General features: G+C 36.9%; 1 protein-coding gene across 10 annotated transcripts in view; it reads right to left on the bottom strand.

The window, feature by feature from the left end:
• The window catches only part of RXFP1 (relaxin family peptide receptor 1), a 124,688-nt gene that overhangs the window by 45,809 nt on the left and 57,161 nt on the right, over nt 1-21,718 (bottom strand). For 6 of the 10 annotated variants that reach the window (XM_025385031.1, XM_025385030.1, XM_025385029.1 and 3 more), the window contains 3 exons: nt 14,026-14,124; nt 8,075-8,180; nt 2,321-2,392 (listed from right to left, as the gene is read on the bottom strand). In XM_025385031.1, coding sequence (XP_025240816.1) covers nt 2,321-2,392; nt 8,075-8,180; nt 14,026-14,068 — 221 coding nt within the window. In that variant the 5' untranslated portion in view covers nt 14,069-14,124. Of the gene's footprint in view, nt 1-2,320; nt 2,393-8,074; nt 8,261-14,025; nt 14,125-21,718 lie in introns of all 10 variants that reach the window. The other 4 variants (XM_025385032.1, XM_025385028.1, XM_025385033.1 and 1 more) reach the window with 2 other exon arrangements.

Raw genomic sequence — 21,718 nt, 5'->3', positions numbered from 1 at the left:
CCAAACCATATTCTATGTTAATCACAAACCTGTCACCCAAGTCAATTTTGATCTCATTAGTTTGATAACAAAACCTTCTTCCAAAAACTGTTTGGGGGAAATTTACGAGGAGTAAAAGCGGCAAAAGATGAACACATAAATAAAAATAATCAGGACTAGAAGAATATAAATTAGATTGGAAGGTCAAGACAAGAATGCAGGCTTACACAGTTAACTGAAGTAATACTGAAAATACGACCTTGAGTTAACTGGAGGTCAAAGGAAATGGGTACCGGAGTACACGCTATTGCATCACTGCACACACACAAAGGTTTGCACTTCCACGTGTACTTGCCCCAGACTATGGGAATGATAAAGTAAGGACTTCAAGGCTGCCTTCTTGTTCTGAGTGCAGGTCACCACTGTTCTTTAGAGTGTCCTGAAAGTTTGTATGTAATTTGTTATAACTTTTAGAAGCAATAAGAAAGAAATCAATATGAGCGAACATTCAGTTAATTAGAAATTTTGACTGAAAAGTACCCTGTTTCTCCAACATGCAAGAACATCTAACTTTGATTGTGAAATGTTATAAAATTTATTACGGGCTGGGTGAAGTGGGTTATGCCCATAATCCCAGAGCTTTGGGAGGCCAAGGCAGGAGGATCATTTGAAACCAGGAGTTTGAGAACAGCCAGGCAGGGCAACATAGTGAGATCCTATCTCTAAAAAAAAAAAAAAAAATAGCCAGGTGTGGTGGCACATGCCTGTAGTCTTAGCTACCTAGGAGTCTGAGTTGGGAGGATCACTTGAGCCCAGGAGTTTGAGGGTGCAGTGAACTATGATCGTACCACTGCACTCCAGCCTGAATGACAGAGTGAGACCCTGTCTCTTAAAAAATAATTATTATGCAACTGAACCTGATATGCTGTGGGCCCAATCATGTAGTAGGTAATGAATGGTTCTCATTTATCACGTATTTGTTTGTTTATTTCTAGCGCTATAATGATCTACTAAGGAATAGACTGAATTGCCTGGAGGTCTAAAGGTACAGACTTTAATAACCAATTAGAAATTTTTAAATAATTAGGCTATTTTGATAATTTTGTTATATGGAACAAATTGGTCATTCAGGAATTAATTCATCCACATTAGTACGGTGGTTAGTTCAAAAAAGAGAATTAATTCAATGTTTGTTGTGCAAAAATGCTAAGCCACTGAATTACATAAATCTGAATTTTGATATTTAGATTTGTAGTCTAGCTCCTTTACATCAAGTGGACATAAGGTGATGCTACAGAAAAATTCTTCAGTCTCCGGAAATCAGAAAATAGCATAAGTCAGTGTACTCTTGAAGTTTTGTCAGTTCTAATTGTGATAAATTCTCTTTTGACTGATAAATGTTCAGAATGAAATTTTGAAAAGTTATTTTTATTAGAATTTCTATTTTCAAATATGAAACAGATACTTCTGCAGACTATCTGGGTTTTTAGAACATTTCACTGAAGGAAGTGGGTTAATTTTTCTTCTGATTCCACTCAATTTCCATCTGTTAGCTTTAAAAATGTGCAAATACATATTAATTTATCAGGTTTCCCTATTGGAAAACCAAAACAAGAACCAATCTCTATTGGTATAAAAATGAAACAATGAATCCTGAGATATTTCTTAGTGTGATTTAGGTACAGAGTATCTAAACCCAACAATTCACCATAGGACAACATAATTTAGTCACAAAGTTGACCTAAGTAACAGGTAAACATCACGTTGGCTAGTGTGTATTTTGAGAGTTCTGAAGGGAAGCTAACATGTCAGATGCTACCCAACGCCAAAATAAAACCCAACTCACAAGGCAGATGTGAAAACAGAATCAAGTCTCCAAGACATGCTCAGAGGTTTAAACCTACAGTGACTTGCTATTTTAGGTAGAGAATGAATTTGAAAACATATGGAAGAAAAGTCTTCACTTTCTTGATGGTAGATCTGGCAAAAGATCATTACATTTTTCTCTAAGATGAGCACTGAGGTGTTCCATGCCGGAATAATGCAGAGATAAAAGCTTCTAAGTATCTCCATTTTGGGGGAGTGTGGTAGGAGGATTCACGGCACACATGCTCCAGTTCCTTTGGAAACAGGTGTTTGAAATTTTTCTAGAATGGTTTCTAAAATTACTCAGAAAAAAAAAAGTGCTACCTGGAAGTCTTCAGTTAACAGCTAACTACTTCCCTGAATAGGGATTAGACATAAGCCGTGGAATAGTGTTGGTGTTCACAGAAGCGGGAAGAAACAGATATGCCCAAATATGCTAGTTAATTTTAATACCAGGAATTAAATATTTTCTTACAGCTTCTGAAGATCATGATAATTCTTGAAGCAATCAGGAGGAAGCTTTCTTATTAAGTTCCACTGAAGTGACCTGAAATAAATGTAAATTTTGGTTCTTAAAGTTGTTTTTTCTTTACTTTTAAATTACAATAGGGATAATTATAAACTATTTACTTTAGTACTAGCTTTCAGGAAACATTTTGCTTCACGATTATCTCTCTCATATTTATCATATCACTTGAACGAGGTCTAGCTGTTAGTTTTGCACTATTAAAGCTATTCATATTTTCTTAAATTTTGATTATGACTGAAATTCTGACAAAAATGTTAAAGAAAAGAATTGAAAAAATTGATTTTCAGTTATGTTTTTCTTTCCTATTTGTATTTAATAAACACTAGAAGGCATCTCAGTTTCTGAGTGACAATAAAAAGAGTGTTTTCGGTTTAAAAAACACTTTCCAGAAATTAAATATTGTATTTCTCAATATTTCATTGCTCACATTCCACCACCTTAAAATTAGTAATGAAGGAAAACATCAATTGGTACCTATAAATGGATCATCTTTATTCAGTAAGTGATTCCATTTCAACTTCTAAGAAGTTGTAAAGAAAGATTTTCTTTTGTATCACAATTTAATAAGCAGTTTGACACAGACCAGATCCGTGTAATTGTGGTTGTACTGGAAAGGTCCCAAGCCCTTAAGTTTTTGTTTTAGAACAGCAATGTAATGTAGAAAAAGCAAAATAAATGAAACAATAAAAAATCAAAAATCAGTGTAGCTGGGGTTCCTGGCATGAATCACACACAACTTTTCCAAGTCAGTTTCTTTAACTGTGAAACGAGGGATTTGGATTAGATGGTATCTAATAATATATTATTAGTACTATCATTATATAGTACCATGCAGCAGATACTAATAAGTATCTGCATTGTCTGGAGGTTAACTTAACTCAGGTTAAGACAGTTTTATACAATACACACTAACAATGTTTAGGTTTTGAAGCGGTGTTGCTTAAACTTGGTGATGAATCCTTCTTAAAAAAAAGTTTCTTGGACTCTTTGGAACACATTTTTGGAACCTAATTTGAGAAACACTGTTCTAGAGTGTAGAAGAACATGTACTCTCAATGAAGGTGAGAACTGGTTCTTAAACAAGTAAAAAAAAAAAAAAATAAATAAATAAATAAATAAAATCTTACTTTTTAAATGTATAATGCACAGATACACACAAGAACATATATTGTATATCTGTATTATTATTATTACTATTATTATTGAGCTGGAGTCTTGCTCTGTGGCCCAGGCTGGAGTGCAGTGGCACGATCTCGGCTCACTGCAACCTCTGCCTCCCGGGTTCAAGTGATTCTCCTGCCTCAGCCTCCTGAGTAGCTGGGATTACAGGCACAGGCCACCACACCTGGCTAAATTTTTTATTTTCAGTACAGACGGGGTTTCACTATGTTGGTCAGGCTGGTCTTGAACCTTGTGATCCACCTGCGTCGGCCTCCAAAAGTGCTGGGATCACAGGCGTGAGCCACTGAGCCTGTAGTACATCTGTAGTATACTACAGTATACTGTATTATTATATATATAATATCTGTAGTATTAAAATTTCACAGGAGGGGACAAATAGAAAAAAAAAGTCTAAAAAGGCTTCCTGAGGGAAGGGAAACAATAATGAAAGAAAAAAAGTTAAAAATCACTTTTCTAGACTACGCATATCAGACACTTAGTGGCTTTTTAAATAAATAATACCAAAGGCTGATTAACAAGTAATTCCCTCTTGAAACCACTCTCAGTTGCTGGCCGTCACCAAATATTATTTCCTTGTATATATTAACTAATAGAGGATCTCTTCTCTGCTAATGATTCTGACTTGACTTAGATTCCAAATTCTGCTTTATACCCTGTTTAAATGTTCATATTGTGTCATGATAAATTGTTAAATATTTGGATTTGGCTGGGCACAGTGGATCACACTTATAATTCCAGTACTTTGGGAGAGTGAGGTGTGAGGATCACTTGAGCCCAGGAGTTCAAGACCAGCTTGGCAACACAGTGAGATCCGCCCACCATCTCTACAAACAATTAAAAAAATTAGCTGGGCATGGTGGTGCATGCCGGTAGTCTCAACTACTTGGGAGGCTAAGGCAGGAGGATCACCTGAGCCTCAGAGGTCAAGACTGCCGTGAGCTGTGACTGCACCACTGCACTCCAGCCTGGGGGACACAGTGAGACCCTGTCTGTTTACAAAAAACAAACAAACAAACAAACAAAATTGAGTTTAAGGATATAGATGAAAGTTTAGTGTGTTCTTAAAAAATGTGTTCCGAGAATCGCTTGAACCTAGGAGGCAGAGGTTGCAGTGAGCCAAGATCGCGCCACTGAGCTCCAGCCTGGGTGACAGAGTGAGACTGTCTTAAAAAAAACAAAGTGTTCATTCATTCATTGATTATCTCAAAAAAAACGTGTCAAATGCCTGCCATTTGCACATGTTGAATACCTGCTTTTAAGAAGTGTATATTGTATTTGGACAAATTATGCTTTATCTATAAATAGAGAATTTTCTTTGAATAATAACTTCAGTCTTACAGCCCAGGGCTAAAGAGGCAACCAACTTCTTTTGTTTTTATTGTGTTTATTTATAAATTCATTTCAATAACATTTATTTAGGGATTATTAGACTCTATTAGGAACTTTGGAGGATATATAGGCCATGGCATTTTCCTTTTTCAGGTAGATAATAGGACCCGACTCACTATAGTATAAGCAAGAATGTTTAGTATACGTAAAAGAGACACAAGTGAGGTTCTATGAGAGAACCCAAGAGGAAGAGGTTAATTGCACTTGAAGGAGGAGAGTTACTATAGAGGAACGTGAGGCACTTTGAAAGACTGCTAAGTAATGTTACTTACAAAGTTGGGTTTTTATTAACAGTGTCTAGGATTTATAGGTTACTTCTTTCTAAATGACATAAAATATTTTGACAAATAACATTCTCTATATTTCACAATATCCTACTGGGATAGAAAGAGGTAGATGCTGTTATTCTCATTGAATAGAACAACCCAAAATACTTTATAACAAATCCTTATATTTAAAAATTTGACATTCCAACTTTGATTGCTCACAGAGTCAAAGAGGGTGTGTGTTTGTGTGTGTGTGGGAGAGAAATGGCCTATTTTAATCATTATTGTCAAAGCTAGCTCTAGTTTTATAAAGGAAGTTCTTCATATTAGATCATATAGTTCTAGTGATTAAATTCCAGGATCTTAAAGTCAAGTCTCAAATAGTCAAAATTAGTGTTTATCCAGCTAGAAAAAAATAAAAATAATCATATCTATCTATGTTTGCCCATTTTGTTCATTAGCATTTATGTGAAATTATTAAAAAATCCCAACTTCAATAAACATTACTGGGAGTATTAACTTCTTTGATACTTATATATGGTTCAGTCCTCTTCTGATATTTCCCTATAACAGTTCCAACTCAAAGTCTGGAAAGAACTGACTAATGAAATTTGATATTTACTTTTTAATGTATTTGCTATAAAGCATAGAGTTCTTTTTCTGTATGGAACTGAACAAACAGACTGGGACTAGGTATGAGTCTAAGCCAGTGTTCTGCAGAAGAAAAGTATAAATGGACAACTGGAATCAAGTGGCTCAACCTAAAGCACAAGAGAATGCTATTTTTTGAACAAAAAATAAAATAAAAAAAATTGTAGACATAAACTCCTGAGCTTTATTCGTATATCTCCAAATGCCTGTTGGAGATATCCACTGAGTGACCTGTTAATCTCACATTGGAAAAAACATCTAACATCAGAGTCCCAATCTTTCTCAGTTACTGCCACCAAGTCTCCCCATTCTCTGATCACACCGTTGCTTAGAACGGAAACCTTGGAGTCATCTTTGACTCCTCCTTTCTTGCCTTCTTGCAGACAGTCACTTACAAGGACCTGGTCCCAGTTTTTTGTTTATATCAGGGGTTGAAAGCTGGTAGGTCACCGTTTTCTGCCCACGTCTCTTTATGTATGTATGTGTATATTAGATTATGACACTTTTAAAAATTGAATGGGAATTAATTCAATGATTCACCCTTTGTGTGAGGCATGCCCTCTCTAGTTAGCCGTTGCCTTATTCCCCTCCATTCCTCCAGCTTTCTGTCTCTGTTCTTTATTTTACAAATGTTGGTTGAATTGTTAAAGAATAGATTCAAATCTTACTCGTGGGAAAATGAAAAATGAAATTGGCTGCATCAGAATATCCTTTGATTTGGATTTTCTAGTAATTTGATACAGCGGTGGAGGATTCTGATTTTTTTCTCTGAAAATAGAATGCAATTATCATAAATTATTATTTTTTTGTTTGAGACAGGGACTCACTCTGTCATCCAGGTTGGAGTACAGTGGCTTGATCACAGCTCACTGCAGCCTTGACCTCCCAGGCTCAAGTGATCCTCCTGCCTCAGCCTCCAAGTAGCTGAGACTATATGTGTGGGCCATCATACCTGGCTAATTTTTATTTTTTTGTAGTGATGGACTGTCTCTGTGTTGTGCAGACTATTCATAAATTGTTATACCCAGAATTTCCAGTTAGAATTTAAATCAGAGAAGTGTTCCATAGGACCTCAGGTTCTTTTGGGGGATTATTACTTTTTTCTAGCAGGATTAATTGCTATGAGAAAGAGCCACGGTGGGGCAAGAAGAGGATAGAATACTGAAGAGCTCTTCCTTTCCTTAGTTCAAGTGGAAATGTTCCCTCTTTTGGAAAACCTTGCTGATATTTTCAGTTCATATTCCCTGGCTACCACAAATTGGGTAAACTTCCCAGATCTGTGAATTCAAGGGAACCACTATGCACCGGAACTCTGAGTTGTAGCTCTTACCTCATGTATCAAGTATTTCAATTGCTGTATTAGGTGGCCTGGTTTGAAAACGGTAACACTTGTCAATATTCATAAACTCAAGAATTACTCTTATTTTGTCCTCATATACCCAAAAGTGAGAGCCACAAGGCACTAAGGCATCTAGATGAAAAAAGAAACTCAGCGAAAATATTGGATTAAAATAGTTGTCCTCCACTAATTTCTTGTAAAAAAGTTTCAGTCAAATGTGTATGTTTGTGTTGCTGAAGTTTGTTGAATTCAAATTAGTACTAGAAACTAACACTACAGGTACTAGAAATCAACACACCATTTGTGGTGATAATTTTTTTTACATACGCAAGTTTGAATTCCTTAAGAAAACAACAACATTAACATCTATGACTCATGAGGTGATTCAGAACAGATTTTAAATATGATGTTTTGGGGGGGATATCTTATCCAATTTACCTTATTTTCTTTTTTAACTTACACATCAGATTATATTAAAATGTCGGTCCAATAAATTCTAAAAGAATTCTTTCAATAAATGTCAAATGAAAATTCTATGTAATAGGAAAGCTCTATGTAATAGTTTAATTAGAAGCCATTTTTTCTTTAGTAGCACATGCAATTGATGACTTTTTTTGTTTACATAAAATATGGTGATACTCCATACCTCACAGGATTATTATGAGGGGTTAAATAGCTAATATAAAGAATAATTTAAGGTAGGGTCTAGCATTTAATAAATGCAAAATAAATATCAGTAATTATACCTGACCCAGGAAAAATGACATCATCTTGGAATAAAAATACATTATTAATAATGATATGGTCTTAATTATAATACAATTTTACAGGTGCTACCCAGCTGTCAGGATGAAGTCATTCTTTTCTACTTACATTGCAGTCACATTTGAAGAAACTGATGGAACAGCTCGTAAATTGGTTTCATCACAGTCAAGCTCCAGACCTTGGCAAAGACATTGCACTGGCACAGAACCGACCACTGAATCAAGGGGAAGTGGTAAGGCATGATGACATGAGGGGCCAGGAAGAGGAGGGTAATGAAAAGAAAGAAATGAAAAGCTATGAGAAAATCATTTAGTACAAAAGCATATCATGTGTTACCTAGGCAATTTAAGCAATGCTTTAAATTAAGGTTTCAAAGTTTGCTTTTAATTTAACCTTAAAATGATGGTAGAGCATTAACATTTGGAAACACACACTTACCAGCTCATGCATTTTTTAAAAATAGCAGACCGTTCTCCATTCATTGCAAAATGAATGAAATAATCTGCTCTTATACCACTAAGGATTGACATGATAATGTGTGATGAGGCTTAATGTTCATATTACAACTGCCACTTAAAAATAAAGTATTTATTTTAGCCTAATCAAAAACTTTAAAGGAGGAATAAATCACTTTTAACTAGCAAGAACGAGGAGAACTAAAGGCAAATGATAGTGTCAATAGTTTTTTTTTTTTTTTTAAATCAGGAGTTCTTCAAATAAGTTTTTTAAAAAATCTTTTGGCTTAAATGGGGTAAAGGATGAATAAAAGTTTATTTATGGGAGTGACAATTTTTCTTCTTAGGATTCTATTTTCACTGATGTTGGGTGTTGGAAAGAGAGGGAGAATGAGGTGTATGACCTTGGCCATCTTGTGAGGCTGTAGTGATAGTGTTAGGATGTGACTAAATACATCTAAATACATCTAAAGTCTATTAGAGATTTGCAATGATGTATTCATATAGCTAAACAGAATAATGAGATTATTATTTAGGATAATAAATATAGTTTGATTCCTGCTCCGATGGGGAATGGCCAATTCCTGAGAGCAATGAGAAATGTTTCCCCCCTCCACATTGACTTCTGGAACACTAACCCATACCGCAGGGGTTACAGACTCCAGTGTCTCCAGCGGTCAGGCAATGTCACTGTAGACTGTGTCCAGATGTCCAAGTGCAACAGCTTCTCCCATCTGTTGCCATATTAGAATAGGAACATGTGTAGCTACGTCTACCAACTTCCTCAAAGAAGCCAGAAATACAATGTTTTATATACGACTATCTATTTAAAAACTGATATTAGCTAACTGAAAACATTTAAAAATATTGGACAAACAAAACTGTCTATGAGAGTTTTCTGCTTGTAGGCTTCCAGTTTCTGACCTTTATGGTGAAACTTGCAGAGAGCAGGCAAGTCTCTCAGTGGCTAAGCGGAGACCTCTGTGTATGACTGTTCATGAGGAGCTTTTTGGCTCAGATATGGGGTGACATGTGTTCTTCCTCTCCTCCCAAATATCTCCAGAGACTTCTTTTCAGGGTTACAAGAGATCAGGACCATAACCTAGATTTAGTGTTTAATATAAACAGAGTATCTGCCAAGAACTTTAAAACAGTTTTATAGTTGCAAGTACCCACTTTGGTCGTGGATGTCTAAAAACTGATGCTGTCTCTTTAAGTTAAAATCGTATCTCATGTGAGTCTATGTGTATGCTGTGGGGATGGGATGGAGAAGGTTGGGAAGGAAGATGATGGTCTGGAGAATGAAGTAGGAAGGGCAGAAACGGATGGCAGTCAAATTAGTGCTAACCCCAGTGCATTTTTTTCATATATAGAGACTAAATTAAGATAATCCATATATGTTGATTACAGGGTTATCTGCAATAGGGAAAAATGAAAAAACAACACGTAAATATTCAACAGCCAAGGAATGATTAAGGAAATTAGGTCACTTACAAAATATACTATTACATGGTATATTTTAAAAGATGTTGTGGTAATATGGATACCTGATTATGCTGAAATGCTAATTAAAAATTTGATAAAAATGGTTTGTATAGGAAATTTCAACTATGTTAAAACAAAAAAGACGAGTAATGCAGTAGCAAGTTAATGCTGGTAGCTTCTGAATGGTCAAATTATGGTTGAGTAAGTAATGCTTTCAAAATCTCTATACTTTTCAAATTCTTTAAACTTAAATTTTTAAAATTATTGGTTCATTATAGGTATTATATTTTCCATGATATTGCTCTTAGAGATGACTTTAATAATGTGAATTCCGCACATTATTTTATCTAGTCAAAAATGACTATAAGCTTTGCTCAGTTTAATTTCCAATCAATTCCTACAATAATCTGCTTCAAATAAGGTGGGACACTAGGAACCTTCACTTCCATTTTAACCGCAAGTTTTACACTACACTTGCCATTCTATTTTTACACTGTTTACAAGTTTAAAAAATATATTTAGTTATTAGCTACACTCACCTCCCACAAATTGTCTTTAAATAACTTTAAATGATATATTTGTTTTTGTTAAGTACTGATGAAAAAAATTACTTCTTTTTTTTAAATACAACATTTATTACATAGCCTCATTCCTTTTATGTAATTATACTTGTGACAAACGTCTTCCAGGGTGCAGGATCAGGCAAAAATATATTTCTCTTGCTGACTTGTCTGGTTTTTCCCCATTTGTTTGTTTTGCTTTACAAACTATGAGAGTTATGTAAGTCATTATTTTCTCTCTTGGACTTAATGGCTATGAAATTCATAACTATGCTTTGGATGAAGTCACTGAACTTCTCTCAGGAAGGATTTTCTTAATTTTTCTTTGTCATTTGCTTTCCATTCACCACTGAACTTTTGTCTTTTATATCATGTTAATGGTTTAAGGCTTTTAGTAGCTGTATTTTAATTGCTAGTTGCTGAAAATCGTTTTGGGAATAAAGTGAGGTATTAAAAGATTCAATTAAAATTTAAGAACTAGACCGGGTGCGGTGGCTCACACCTGTAATCCCAGCACTTCGGGAGGCTGAGGTGGGTAGATAACCTGAGGTCGGGAGTTCAAGACCAGCCTGACCAATGTGGAGAAACCTCATTTCTACTAAAAATACAGCATTAGCCAGGAGTGGTGGCACATGCCTATAATCCCAGCTACTTGGGAGGCTGAGGCAGGAGAATCACTTTAACCTGGGAGGCGGAGGTTGCAGTGAACCAAGATCATGCCATTGCACTCCTGAGTCTGGGCAACAAGAGTGAAACTCTATCTCAATAAATAAATAAACAAATAAATAAAATTAAGAAATAAAAAGAAAATATGTGATAAAAGAAAAAAACTATTTTGAGACAACATGGTTTAATTCATTATTTTTAAAATTACCAGTTAAATTATATCTATTAACTTTCTCCTTTCCCAAAAACTTTTAGCTGCTTTTATTTTTCCCCCTCTGAGAGAGGGTTTTGTTCTGTTGCCCAGGCTGGAGCACAGTGGCTCAATCACAGCTGCAGCTTCAATCTCCTGGGCTCCTGAGGAGCACAGCTAAGTTATAATTTTTTTTTTTGGAGAGATTGGGGTCTCACTATGTTGCCGAGACTGGTCTTGAACTCCTGGTCTCAAGTGAGATCTTCCTACCTCAGTCTCCCGAAGTGCTGGGATTATAAGTGTGCGCCACTGTGCCCAGCCAATTTTTAGCTTTTTAATGGACAACTTATTTGGTCTTCCTCTAAATAATGGCATGATGCTGAGACAGATTGTTGAGTACCCCGTGAATCTCACAAGAGTGACATCTATCCCCTTAAACTGGGGATTGTTAGTGGTTTTTGATTAACCTCACTTGAGTAGTGAAGACAAAAAATATTAAACATTTAAAAAGCTAGACTTTACAATTTATGGTAGAACATAAAGAAAAAAATAAGGATTTCTTCCTCTATGCCTTTTTTTAAAAAAATAAGTTTTGCAAGAGAAAAAACCTTATATTTGCAACAGGCTATCTATAGCCTCCTATATAGACTTCAATAATCCTTACATTTTAATATTTCATATTTTGTTGATCTACTAATTTGACACTACTATTTGATATGAGGCCATTACCTATTCATCTTAAATGGTTTTACGAAAAGGATATGACTGGGAAGGCACTATATAAGAAAAAAAAGAACAGAGGAGGAGCTGGCATTGCCAGGTGATATGAAGAAACTAACTAAATATATGACATAAAATTTGTCTAAAATAAACTCTTAGTCACCTCTCCACCATTTTGTTGTGAATAGTCATTGATTGCTCATTCATGACTGTTTTCCATTCAAAGCTGCCCAGATAATGCTTTGGGAAGGTGGGAGTGATGTAAGTTGTACAAAACACAGAGAACAGAAAATGTGATGAGTACGAGAATTGAATAATTAGCATTTACTAGGGCTAGCAAAAGGTAAACTGTCACTGTCTGTATAAACATGTATTTTCTAGAACTCATAGTGTAAAATTTTACTCTTTTAAATTATTGAACTATACAATAGTTAAATCATTGCCTACATAATATATTGTGCTTTTATCTATGACTAAAGACATAATTTATGATAATGCAACTTTAGAAAAATAATGTTATAAAATAACTACCTATTTGTTATTAAAATGTAGTTATTATTATATAACATTTACATAAATAAAACCTCAATTATTCAGACATATTGTTAATCTGGCATGCTTCAGGATCAAAAAGGATAAAAATAAACCATGAATTTAACTCCCAGCAAAGAATTCTGTGAATGTTTTTATTGTTAGCTAAAAAACTAAAAGTTTTAGCTATAAGAAAAATTATTATAAAAAATGTATGTTTAAAAATATACTAATTCAACTGGGCTTTAAAAATTCAACTGGGTTTTACTGTAACCATAATCAATCCATGAAATATGTATGTTCCTGGGCAGATACAAAGATGAAAAATAAAACAAAATATCCTATCTGTAGCCTCCCATAAAGACTTCAACAATAATTTATTGAGTGCTCACTATGCGCAAAGCACTATTTTAGGCACTAGAAGAGAAGCAAAAAAAAAAGTCAAACAAAGTACCTATTGTCATAGTGCTTAGGATCTGATGAGATAATTCATACACCACCACAACCACAACCAGCACCACTACCGCCAGCGATTATGATAGTGCCACCTCGGAAAATAACACAGAGTAAGCTAATAGAGTAACGACGGGAGGGCTGAGGACACTGCTGTTTTATACAGTGTTATCAGTGCAGGCTTCCTTGATTTGAACAGGGCCCTAAATAAGGTGAGGGTCACCAACTAAGCAGACACATGGGAGAAAGTTTCTGAAAGAACAGTCTGTATAGAGGCTGTGATATGGAGCCATGTTTGGAATGTCAGAGGAATAGCAAATACGCCTTGCTTTTTAACCAAGGTTTTGAAAAGCTAGGGTTAAAATCACAGCTCCAAGGCACAGATTTACATTTGCATAATTTATTAGAACAGACAACATTTATTTAAGAGGAGTTATTTTCATATATCTTTCTGATCTAAAATATTATAGTTAATCCTCAGGTTTATACCCTTCCACACCCCTCCAGTGTTTTTGTAGGTTTTCAGTGTATGACTGAACATAGTGGGTTATAATGAATAAGGGTTTTGCAGCTCAGAAGAGTTTTTTTCTGGCAAACATTAAAATCCAAACAGCTTTTCTGCCCTCTCTACTTTCTCTGTTTTCTTTACATCACATTTCATAGAGATTGTGAAAAGAGAACTCAAATAAAATACCATTCTTGAACATCCTTTACTAACTGACATTGGTTTTGTTCACAACAATATCTGACACCATTTATTACTTTTACACTTAAGATCCCTGAGTCTTTTTTGAAATAAATTTTCCTAGTGAAAGTTGTATATTTAATAGAGTTTGCAGTTAGAAAACTATAATTGACCTCTTACAAATTTTGAAGTTTCTTTAATTAAAAACGATTTCAGATGGAGATGCAATCTTTTTTTTTAATGATGAATCAAACTTTTAAACAATGGTATCTTATGAACTCATGGAAAAGGAAATAACTGCTCCGATTACTTACAACATTCAGGTGTTTCTGCCTCAAAGGGATATGGGGAAGTCATTTTGGAGTAACTGGCAAAATATTTGTCAAATTGCAAAGACCATCCATTGTTGTCTCCTAAAATAAAAATCAGAGAACAGAAAAGTTCAAGAAACAGAAATATTCTGCTATATTGTGGGGAAATAGGTCCTCTCTTTAAAACAGTCCAGTGGTTCTCCAATGTAGTGAGATAAACATTATCTGGAAACTTGCTACAAATGTGAATTTGTGGACCCCCACCTGGAGATTCTCATTTTACAGGTCTGAGATGGGCTCCCTAGTCACCATTTTAAATTTAATTTAATTCTTTAGATTGAAAAAATTTGGGGGGAGTAAATTATGACAAAGCTATTCTCCAGTTTTTTTTTCGTTTATTTGTTTTTTGTTTTTGAGACAGAGTCTTACTGGGTCGCCCAGGTGGAGTGCTGTGGCACGATCTCAGCTCACTGTAACCTCCACCTCCCTTGTTCAAGTGATTCTCCTGCCTCAGCCTCCCAAGTAGTTGGGACTACAGGAATCTGACACCATGTCTGGCTAATTTTTCTTTTTTTTTAGTAGAGATGGGATTTTCACCATGTTGGCCAGGCTGGTCTCTAACTCCTGGCATCAAATCCGCCCGCCTCGGCCCCCCAAAGTGTTGGGATTACAGGCGTGCACCATCATGCCCTGACTATTCTCTGTTTTTAACAAGCACTAGAGGTGTTCCTGAAGCAATTAATATTTTCACCGCATTTTAAGAAACATAGCCAAATATGGCACACTGTTCTTAGCATTTTACAATAAGTATGTTTCCCTCCATCTTCTTCAATTTCTAAAACTGATGTTGGAGATGTATAAACATGGCTAGACAGCCATGATGATTAACTTTTTTATGTTATGATATATATATATTTTTTCAGACGGAGTTTTGCTCCTGCAGCCCAGGCTGGAGTGCAATGGCACTATCTTGGCTCACTGCAACCTCTGCGTCCCAGGCTCAAGTGATTCTCCTGCCTCGGCCTCCCGAGTAGCTAGGATTCCAGGCACCCGCCACCACGTCCAGCACATTTTTGTATTTCTAGTAGAGACAGGGTTTCACCATGTTGGCCAGGCTGGTCTGGAATTCCTGACCTCAGGTGATCCACCCGCCTTGGCCTCCCAGAGTGTTGGGATTACAGGCGTGAGCCACTGTGCCTGGCCGATTAACTTTTAAGAAAGAAAGAAAACATGACTGGCATGATCTCATTTCTTTTCTCTTTTTCTTTTTTGAAAGGCACCATGGTATCTAAAGTGATTATTCTCTGAGTGCTTTTATATATATTTCTATATTTTCGTATTTGTATTTTAAACCCCTATGTCACTTTTAAAAAATAGATTTTATTCATGGGGTAAAAGGAAGACAATTTTTCTCACAAAATTCCTAATGATCTTTTAGTTACTTTTAAACATAAGAGACAGCGTAGCCAAGCATGTGATAGAGCGGACTAGCGAACAGGGGTGAAGAACCCATTTCTCTGGAGATCTCTGCACACGGTACAAGCCTTCATTCTCTTGGTAGGGGTTTGTATGGGATCTTCTCTAGACCTTCTAAATTTTTTCCTGAATGCTGCCAGACAACTCCCTAAGGATGCCCAAACATATGAACAGAGAGTGAAGTTATAAAAGTTTGTCCTGTTTCTGTAAGTTAGTAGTAAGTCTAGTATTGATTTCTTTTAAAATTTTTAAAATTAAAAAATATTTTTGAGACAGCGTCTTGCTTTGTCACCGAGGCTAGAGTGCAGTGGTGCAATCTCAGCTTACTGCAGCCTCTCCCTCTTGAGCTCAAGTGATCCTCCTCCCTCAGGCTCCTGAGTAGCTGGGATTACAGGTTGCACCACCATGCCTATTTTTTTTTTTTTTTTTTTGTAGAGATGGGGTTTTGCTGTGTTGCCCAGGCTGGTCTTGAACTTCTGGGGTGAGGTGATCCACCTGCTTTGGCCTTGAAAAGTGCTGGGATTATTAGGCATGAGCCACTGCAGACTTCTGCATGGGACTCTAGCAGGCCACCAGTAACTTTGTGGATAAGGGACAACACCCCAGAAACCAGCAAATGCCAGCCCCTGGACACCCAGGAACAAGTTCAAGGTGCCTGCCCAACCTTTAATACACGCATCAGTTGATATGTTAGGCAGATAAACAGGAGGAGGAGGAGATTTGAAAGATTCAGCATATATAGCCAAATAGAGACTAAAACTTCCTGAGACTGTGGTGGCTTTTGTGAATGTTTGCTCCTCCTTTATTCTACCTCCACTTCAGAATGCTTTCGTATTATTTAGAAGTTGGTAACTTAAATATATGTTTTCCAGACCCCAAGCAGCCAGGATTCTTGTTATAGATAAGCTTCTACCAATTGGATGCACTCTTGTAAGACCTGAGGTTTTTACACACCAGCCTCAAGGATATCTAGTGGTATTTGGGGCAGGCACTGCAGTCAGCCTCAGGCATCCAGTTTCATGGATGTAGAGATGATTAGCAGTAGCAGTTGTGACAGAAGCAGATGCTTCTTGATCTTGGGCTTGCAACTACAGTGGTATATTGCCTACCTCTGACTCCTGCTTCTGCAGCCTTTAAAATGATTCTACAAACACATTTTTTCTTGTATAAATATATATTTTTTTCTTAAGCTTCTCTTTCCCAAAAATATCTAGAGTGGTTTCTGTTTCCTCCTTCCAGAAGGGGTTACAGATAACAGACTCTCAGACATCTTAAGGATGGAAACATTGGATGGGTTATCTATTCCACTTCTTCTTACAGATAACGGCAATCATGTTATTATTAGAACATGGGACTCTCATAATTAATGGTATACAGTGACAAAAAGAAGTCACTTAAATTATTGCTATGGCTTCCTGGAATGATGTGTCTGCTAGAAGGCTAGGCTCTGGCAAAGTTCTCGCTATGATAAATCATTAGAATAAGAATGAGAAATTTCAAGGGTTGTGAAGTGGGACTGCAGAAGAAATAGCTCTGGAGCGATTAAAAAAAGGAACAGCTGGGCATGGTGGTTCATGCTTGGAATCCCAGCACTTTGGGAGGCCAAGGCGGGCAGATCACTTGAGGTCAGGATTTCGAGACCAGCCTGGCCAAGGTGGAGAAACCCCCATTAGAAATACAAAAATTAGTCGGCCATGGTGATACATGCCTGTAGTCCCAGCTATTCGAGAGGCTGAGGCGTGAGAATCACTTGAACTGGGGTGGCACAGGTTGCAGTGAGCTGAGATCGCACACTGCACTCCAGTCTGGGTGATAGAACTACCCTCAGATAATCTTTTGTCTCTTGTGGCCTTAGCTCAGGACTGATGTATCTCTACATTATACAGAATCTGATCTATGGGTTGTTAAGTTACAGTGTAAGTTGAATTCACATTTTGTCATATCAACTTTTTTATTTTTGAGACAGGGTCTCACTCTGTTGCCTAGGTTAGAGTGCAGTGGTGCGATCATAGCTCACTGCAGCCCCAAACTCCTGGGCTCAAGGGATCCTCCCACCTCAGCCTCCTGAGTAGCTGGGACTATAGATGCATACCACTATGCCCAGCTAAATTTTTTATTTTTGCAGAGATGGGGGTCTCCCTGTGTTGCTAAGGCTAGTCTCAAACTCCGGGCCTCAAATGATCCTCCCACCTTGGCCTCCTAAAGTGCTGAGATTAGGTGTAGGCTACTGTGCTCAGTTTGTCGTATCTTTTAAGTGAACATTAGAACACAAGAACAAGGCGAGAGGGACCTTGTGAATTGCACTGGGACATTTGTGTGTGTTCAGTTGAATTTGACCACTCTAAATCCCCTTCCCACAAAATCTCCCTTGCAAGCAAAAGCAGCTCTCCTTTCCTGTCTGATGAGGTTAGTAGTAGTTTGTTTGAAGACACGAGTTACTTTACTTGAGGTAAATAGTTTCCAACTCTCCTCAGGCCCTTTCATTACCAGGCTTCTTTGCTTCTCAACCTATTATAAGTGGAGTCAGAGCCCAGCATGCTGCAGAACACAAATTGGACTTGGAGAAGACTGACATACCAAAAGATTTTGCTATTTTATATAAGCAGAAACCCAAGGAATTTGCATGGGAATGGTTTCTACAAGTATTAGACCAGGAAGTAGAAATATAGCTTTAGGTTGGGCAAAGCTAATTGATCTGGGTATCTGATATGGTTTGGCTCTGTGTCCCCACTCGAATCTCACCTTGAATTGTAATAATACCCACGTGCTAGGGGTGGGACCAGGTGGAGATAATTGAATCAGGGGGCGTGTTCCCCCATGCTGTTCTCCTGCTAGTGAGTGAGTTTTCATGAGATCTGATGGTTTTATAAGGGGCTTCTCCCTTTATTTGGCCCTCATTCTCTCTCCTGCTGCCCTGTGAAGAGGTGCCTTTGGCCACCATTGTAAGTTCCTGAGTCCTCCCAAGCCATGTGGAATTGTGAGTTAATTAAACCTCTTTTCTTTATGAATCACTCAGATTCGTGTATTTCATCATAGCAGACTAAGAACAGACTAATACGGTGACCTCCTGGAGTTTCTGGATTCCGTGTGTTAGCTCAAGCAGTAGTTTTGCTAGACTGTCGACTGAAATCTGAACCCAATGCTGACCTAGGCTAAATGAAATTGAGGGCCAAATGCATGCAAACGTTGAGTCACCAATGGAACAGATCATGAGGGACAGCCATTGTATTGCACAACTGCAAGGAACCTGTCGTGGAATATGCTGTAGATTGACCCAACTTCATTGGTGTTTTCCTGGGCAGCAGAGACTGAAAAACTTCAGACGACATTTCACACCTCCTGTAGAGCCAGGATTTGGGATGCACTCACATGTATCTTGGTTAGAAGAGAAGTATAAAGTCATTTTCTTGCTGCTCTGTCTAAAACAGAGACAGAGGAGCAATCGTGGAAGAGGATTTCAGGTACTACCAGCCTTGTGGGTGTCGAGAGAGGCAGCTGAGTTGGGGGTGGGAGCAGCAGCTGTCTCCATTGTCAGTCGCAGCCATGATGGATCTAACAGCATGGATGTCGACCTTGTTTACACCCACTCCTCCAGCCCTTCTGAGAAGATTCTGCTTACCTAATTTCTGTCTAATATACCTAGAGTAGTTTCTAGTTTTTTCCATTTAACAATGATAGATATGGGGAGGCTGATTGAATCAATTGGATTAAAGTACGGCGGAAAAATGATTAGACATTTAGTTAATTTGGGGAGTTCAAGTGGAATCTCATGAGGGTGAACAAAGCAGTGCATTTTTTCTGAACCCATAAATTTAGTGTAGTTTAATTTTGTGGTTTCACTAAAAAAAAGAGTCACGTGGGTTCTGGGGATGGGGTCAAGAGCCTTACAAAGTGTTCTGTTCTACTGGGCTCCGGAATGACCATTTGTTTCCTTGGCTGTCAGGTTTTGAGATTTTGGAAATTTATAGCATTGGATTGTCTTCCTTTCCTAGTTTCACAGAGTTTTTTGACCTTTCGGCAAGTTTACTTTTGTAAACTTGTTTCATATCTTTAGATAATGAGAATTCTTTGAGAGATTTTCATTCCCCGCCTTTTAACAGAGAGGTTGAATGTTAGTATTTAGCCCTGAAAGAAGTCATATTTAGCAAATACCCATTATGTTGTGCTGGGTACTCTATTTTATCCTCATGATAAATCTATTTGGTCATTATCATCATCTCCACTTACAAATATATATAAGCAGAAACCCAGATAGAAAAATTGATACTGCAGATAGAAAAATTGATACTGCAGATAGAAAAATTGATACTGAAGAAGGTTAGGTGACTTGACTAAGAAATAGATTTATTAAAAATAACTAAATAATTAAAATAATAATTATTGTATTTCTTTTCTAGGCCAAAGACATTATTTAATCAGTTTACATTCTATCTATAGAATTTCACCTTTTGTGGGACATCAGCTTTAAGTATTTAGCGATTACTATTTGCTGCTTATTTTTCTGTTGTCTGTTTCATTTCTGTTATTGAGGCTCTTACGTCAGCATTGTATGAATTATAAAAAAGTTTATTTAAATAACAACCAGAAGTTGTTATTAACTGGAATTTGAATTCACATGATTTTTCTTTATGAAATCAATGAATGTATTGCAAATCAAGGTATTACTAAAAACAGTTTAACAAAAACATAGTAGTGTTATGAGTGGTTATATGTTTATCGATGCTACAAATAAAGCATGTAAGTAGGTAGGTCAGAGTATGTTGAGGCTTTGAGTATTCATGTAAACAGTTTTCGTGCATATCTGCAGAAGGTGAGTGAGAAGTGGGCTTGCGAAGGTCTGAAGGCTTCGACCTTGCAGGCTACCAGGCTCTCGCTTCACTCTGTGCACCACGTTCATGTTCCGGTGACTGTCACATCCACCTACCTCAGGATCAGTGACGGATTTTAGGTGAAGTGACAGCATCCAGAACACGGGGCTGTTTTGTGGGTGATGTTTCACTGCTGCTATGAAATTCATGAGATGTGGCTGGATGACTGCCATAGATGCTGATTTTCTTTCACTCTGCTTCTTTAGCAGATCCTGTATTTAACTGAGCTTTTACAAATAGACAACTTCAATCTGCTGAATTTTTTTTTTTTACCATTAATAGATAATGCCATGCTTAAAACCATGGGCGATGTGCCATTTCCTAATCCTTTGTCCTCACCATTGCTCTCTTGCACCTTCTTCCGTTTTAAGGGGCACACTCTATGTGGCCTCAGTTGTAACATTTTAGTCCAACAGATTCAAGTGATGCAGTTTAAGATTCTTTCTCTCTTAATCCTGCTCTTTCTCTGGTTTTCTACTGCATTGTATCTTCTCTCTGCTCTCTCTCTCTCCACACACACACACACACACACACACACACGCATACAGAAGAAATATAAGTAAGGAGGAGAAAAAGATGATGTCAGGATGGAAGTAGGTATTTTAGGCTAGTGGAAAGAAATAGGACAAACTTGCTAATTCTTCCCCAAGTCACAGCATACATTTTGTGTTTATTAAATAGCAACATCATCAAACAAACAAGCCTTTTAGTAATCAGCTTTCACTTTTCTTTCTGCCTTTCCAAAGTATTTTCCTCTTTCTACCCATTACTTCCTCCCACCAGAAGGCGGAAGGCAGAAACACAGAACATGGGAAATGTTGCCAAAATTGCAAAGTTGGGGAGTTAGCATTTTAAAGAAAACAGCTTTTGGTATATGTGTTTCTATATTTTAAATTCCGTGTCCTTCATATTTTAAGGATGTATAGGGCAGTGATGAGAACGGTTTTTCATACTTCAGTAATGATGCGGATGAAATTTATTCTCTGATTTATCTTGAGGCAGTCTAGGGTAGTGGAACAAGCACTGCACAGAAGAGAATACTGTGTTGGGGGATATGGTTTCCAGTATGTATTGGTAGTGTTGTAAAATGGCACCAATAAAAAAAATTTTTTTACTAAAAAAGAGCTTCTCAGCTAAAAATGACACAGACATGCTGTAAATAAATTTTAAAAACATAGATTATGAAAAATCTGGTCTTGCATGCTGCATGAGCTTACTAAATATTTATTGATTGATTGAATGAATGATTGGATTTCTGTCCTTAAAGACAGAGAAAGCTCAGTCTCCCTTATGCTGAAATAAAAACTGGGAGCTGGGGCATTTATCAAAAACACAAATTTACAGGCTCCTCC

This window comes from Theropithecus gelada, chromosome 5 (genome assembly GCF_003255815.1).
Source record: "Theropithecus gelada isolate Dixy chromosome 5, Tgel_1.0, whole genome shotgun sequence".
Taxonomy (NCBI): Eukaryota; Metazoa; Chordata; class Mammalia; order Primates; family Cercopithecidae; genus Theropithecus; species Theropithecus gelada.
The sequence above is the reverse complement of the archived record's forward strand: the minus strand, read 5'-3'. Positions and strand labels throughout refer to the sequence as shown.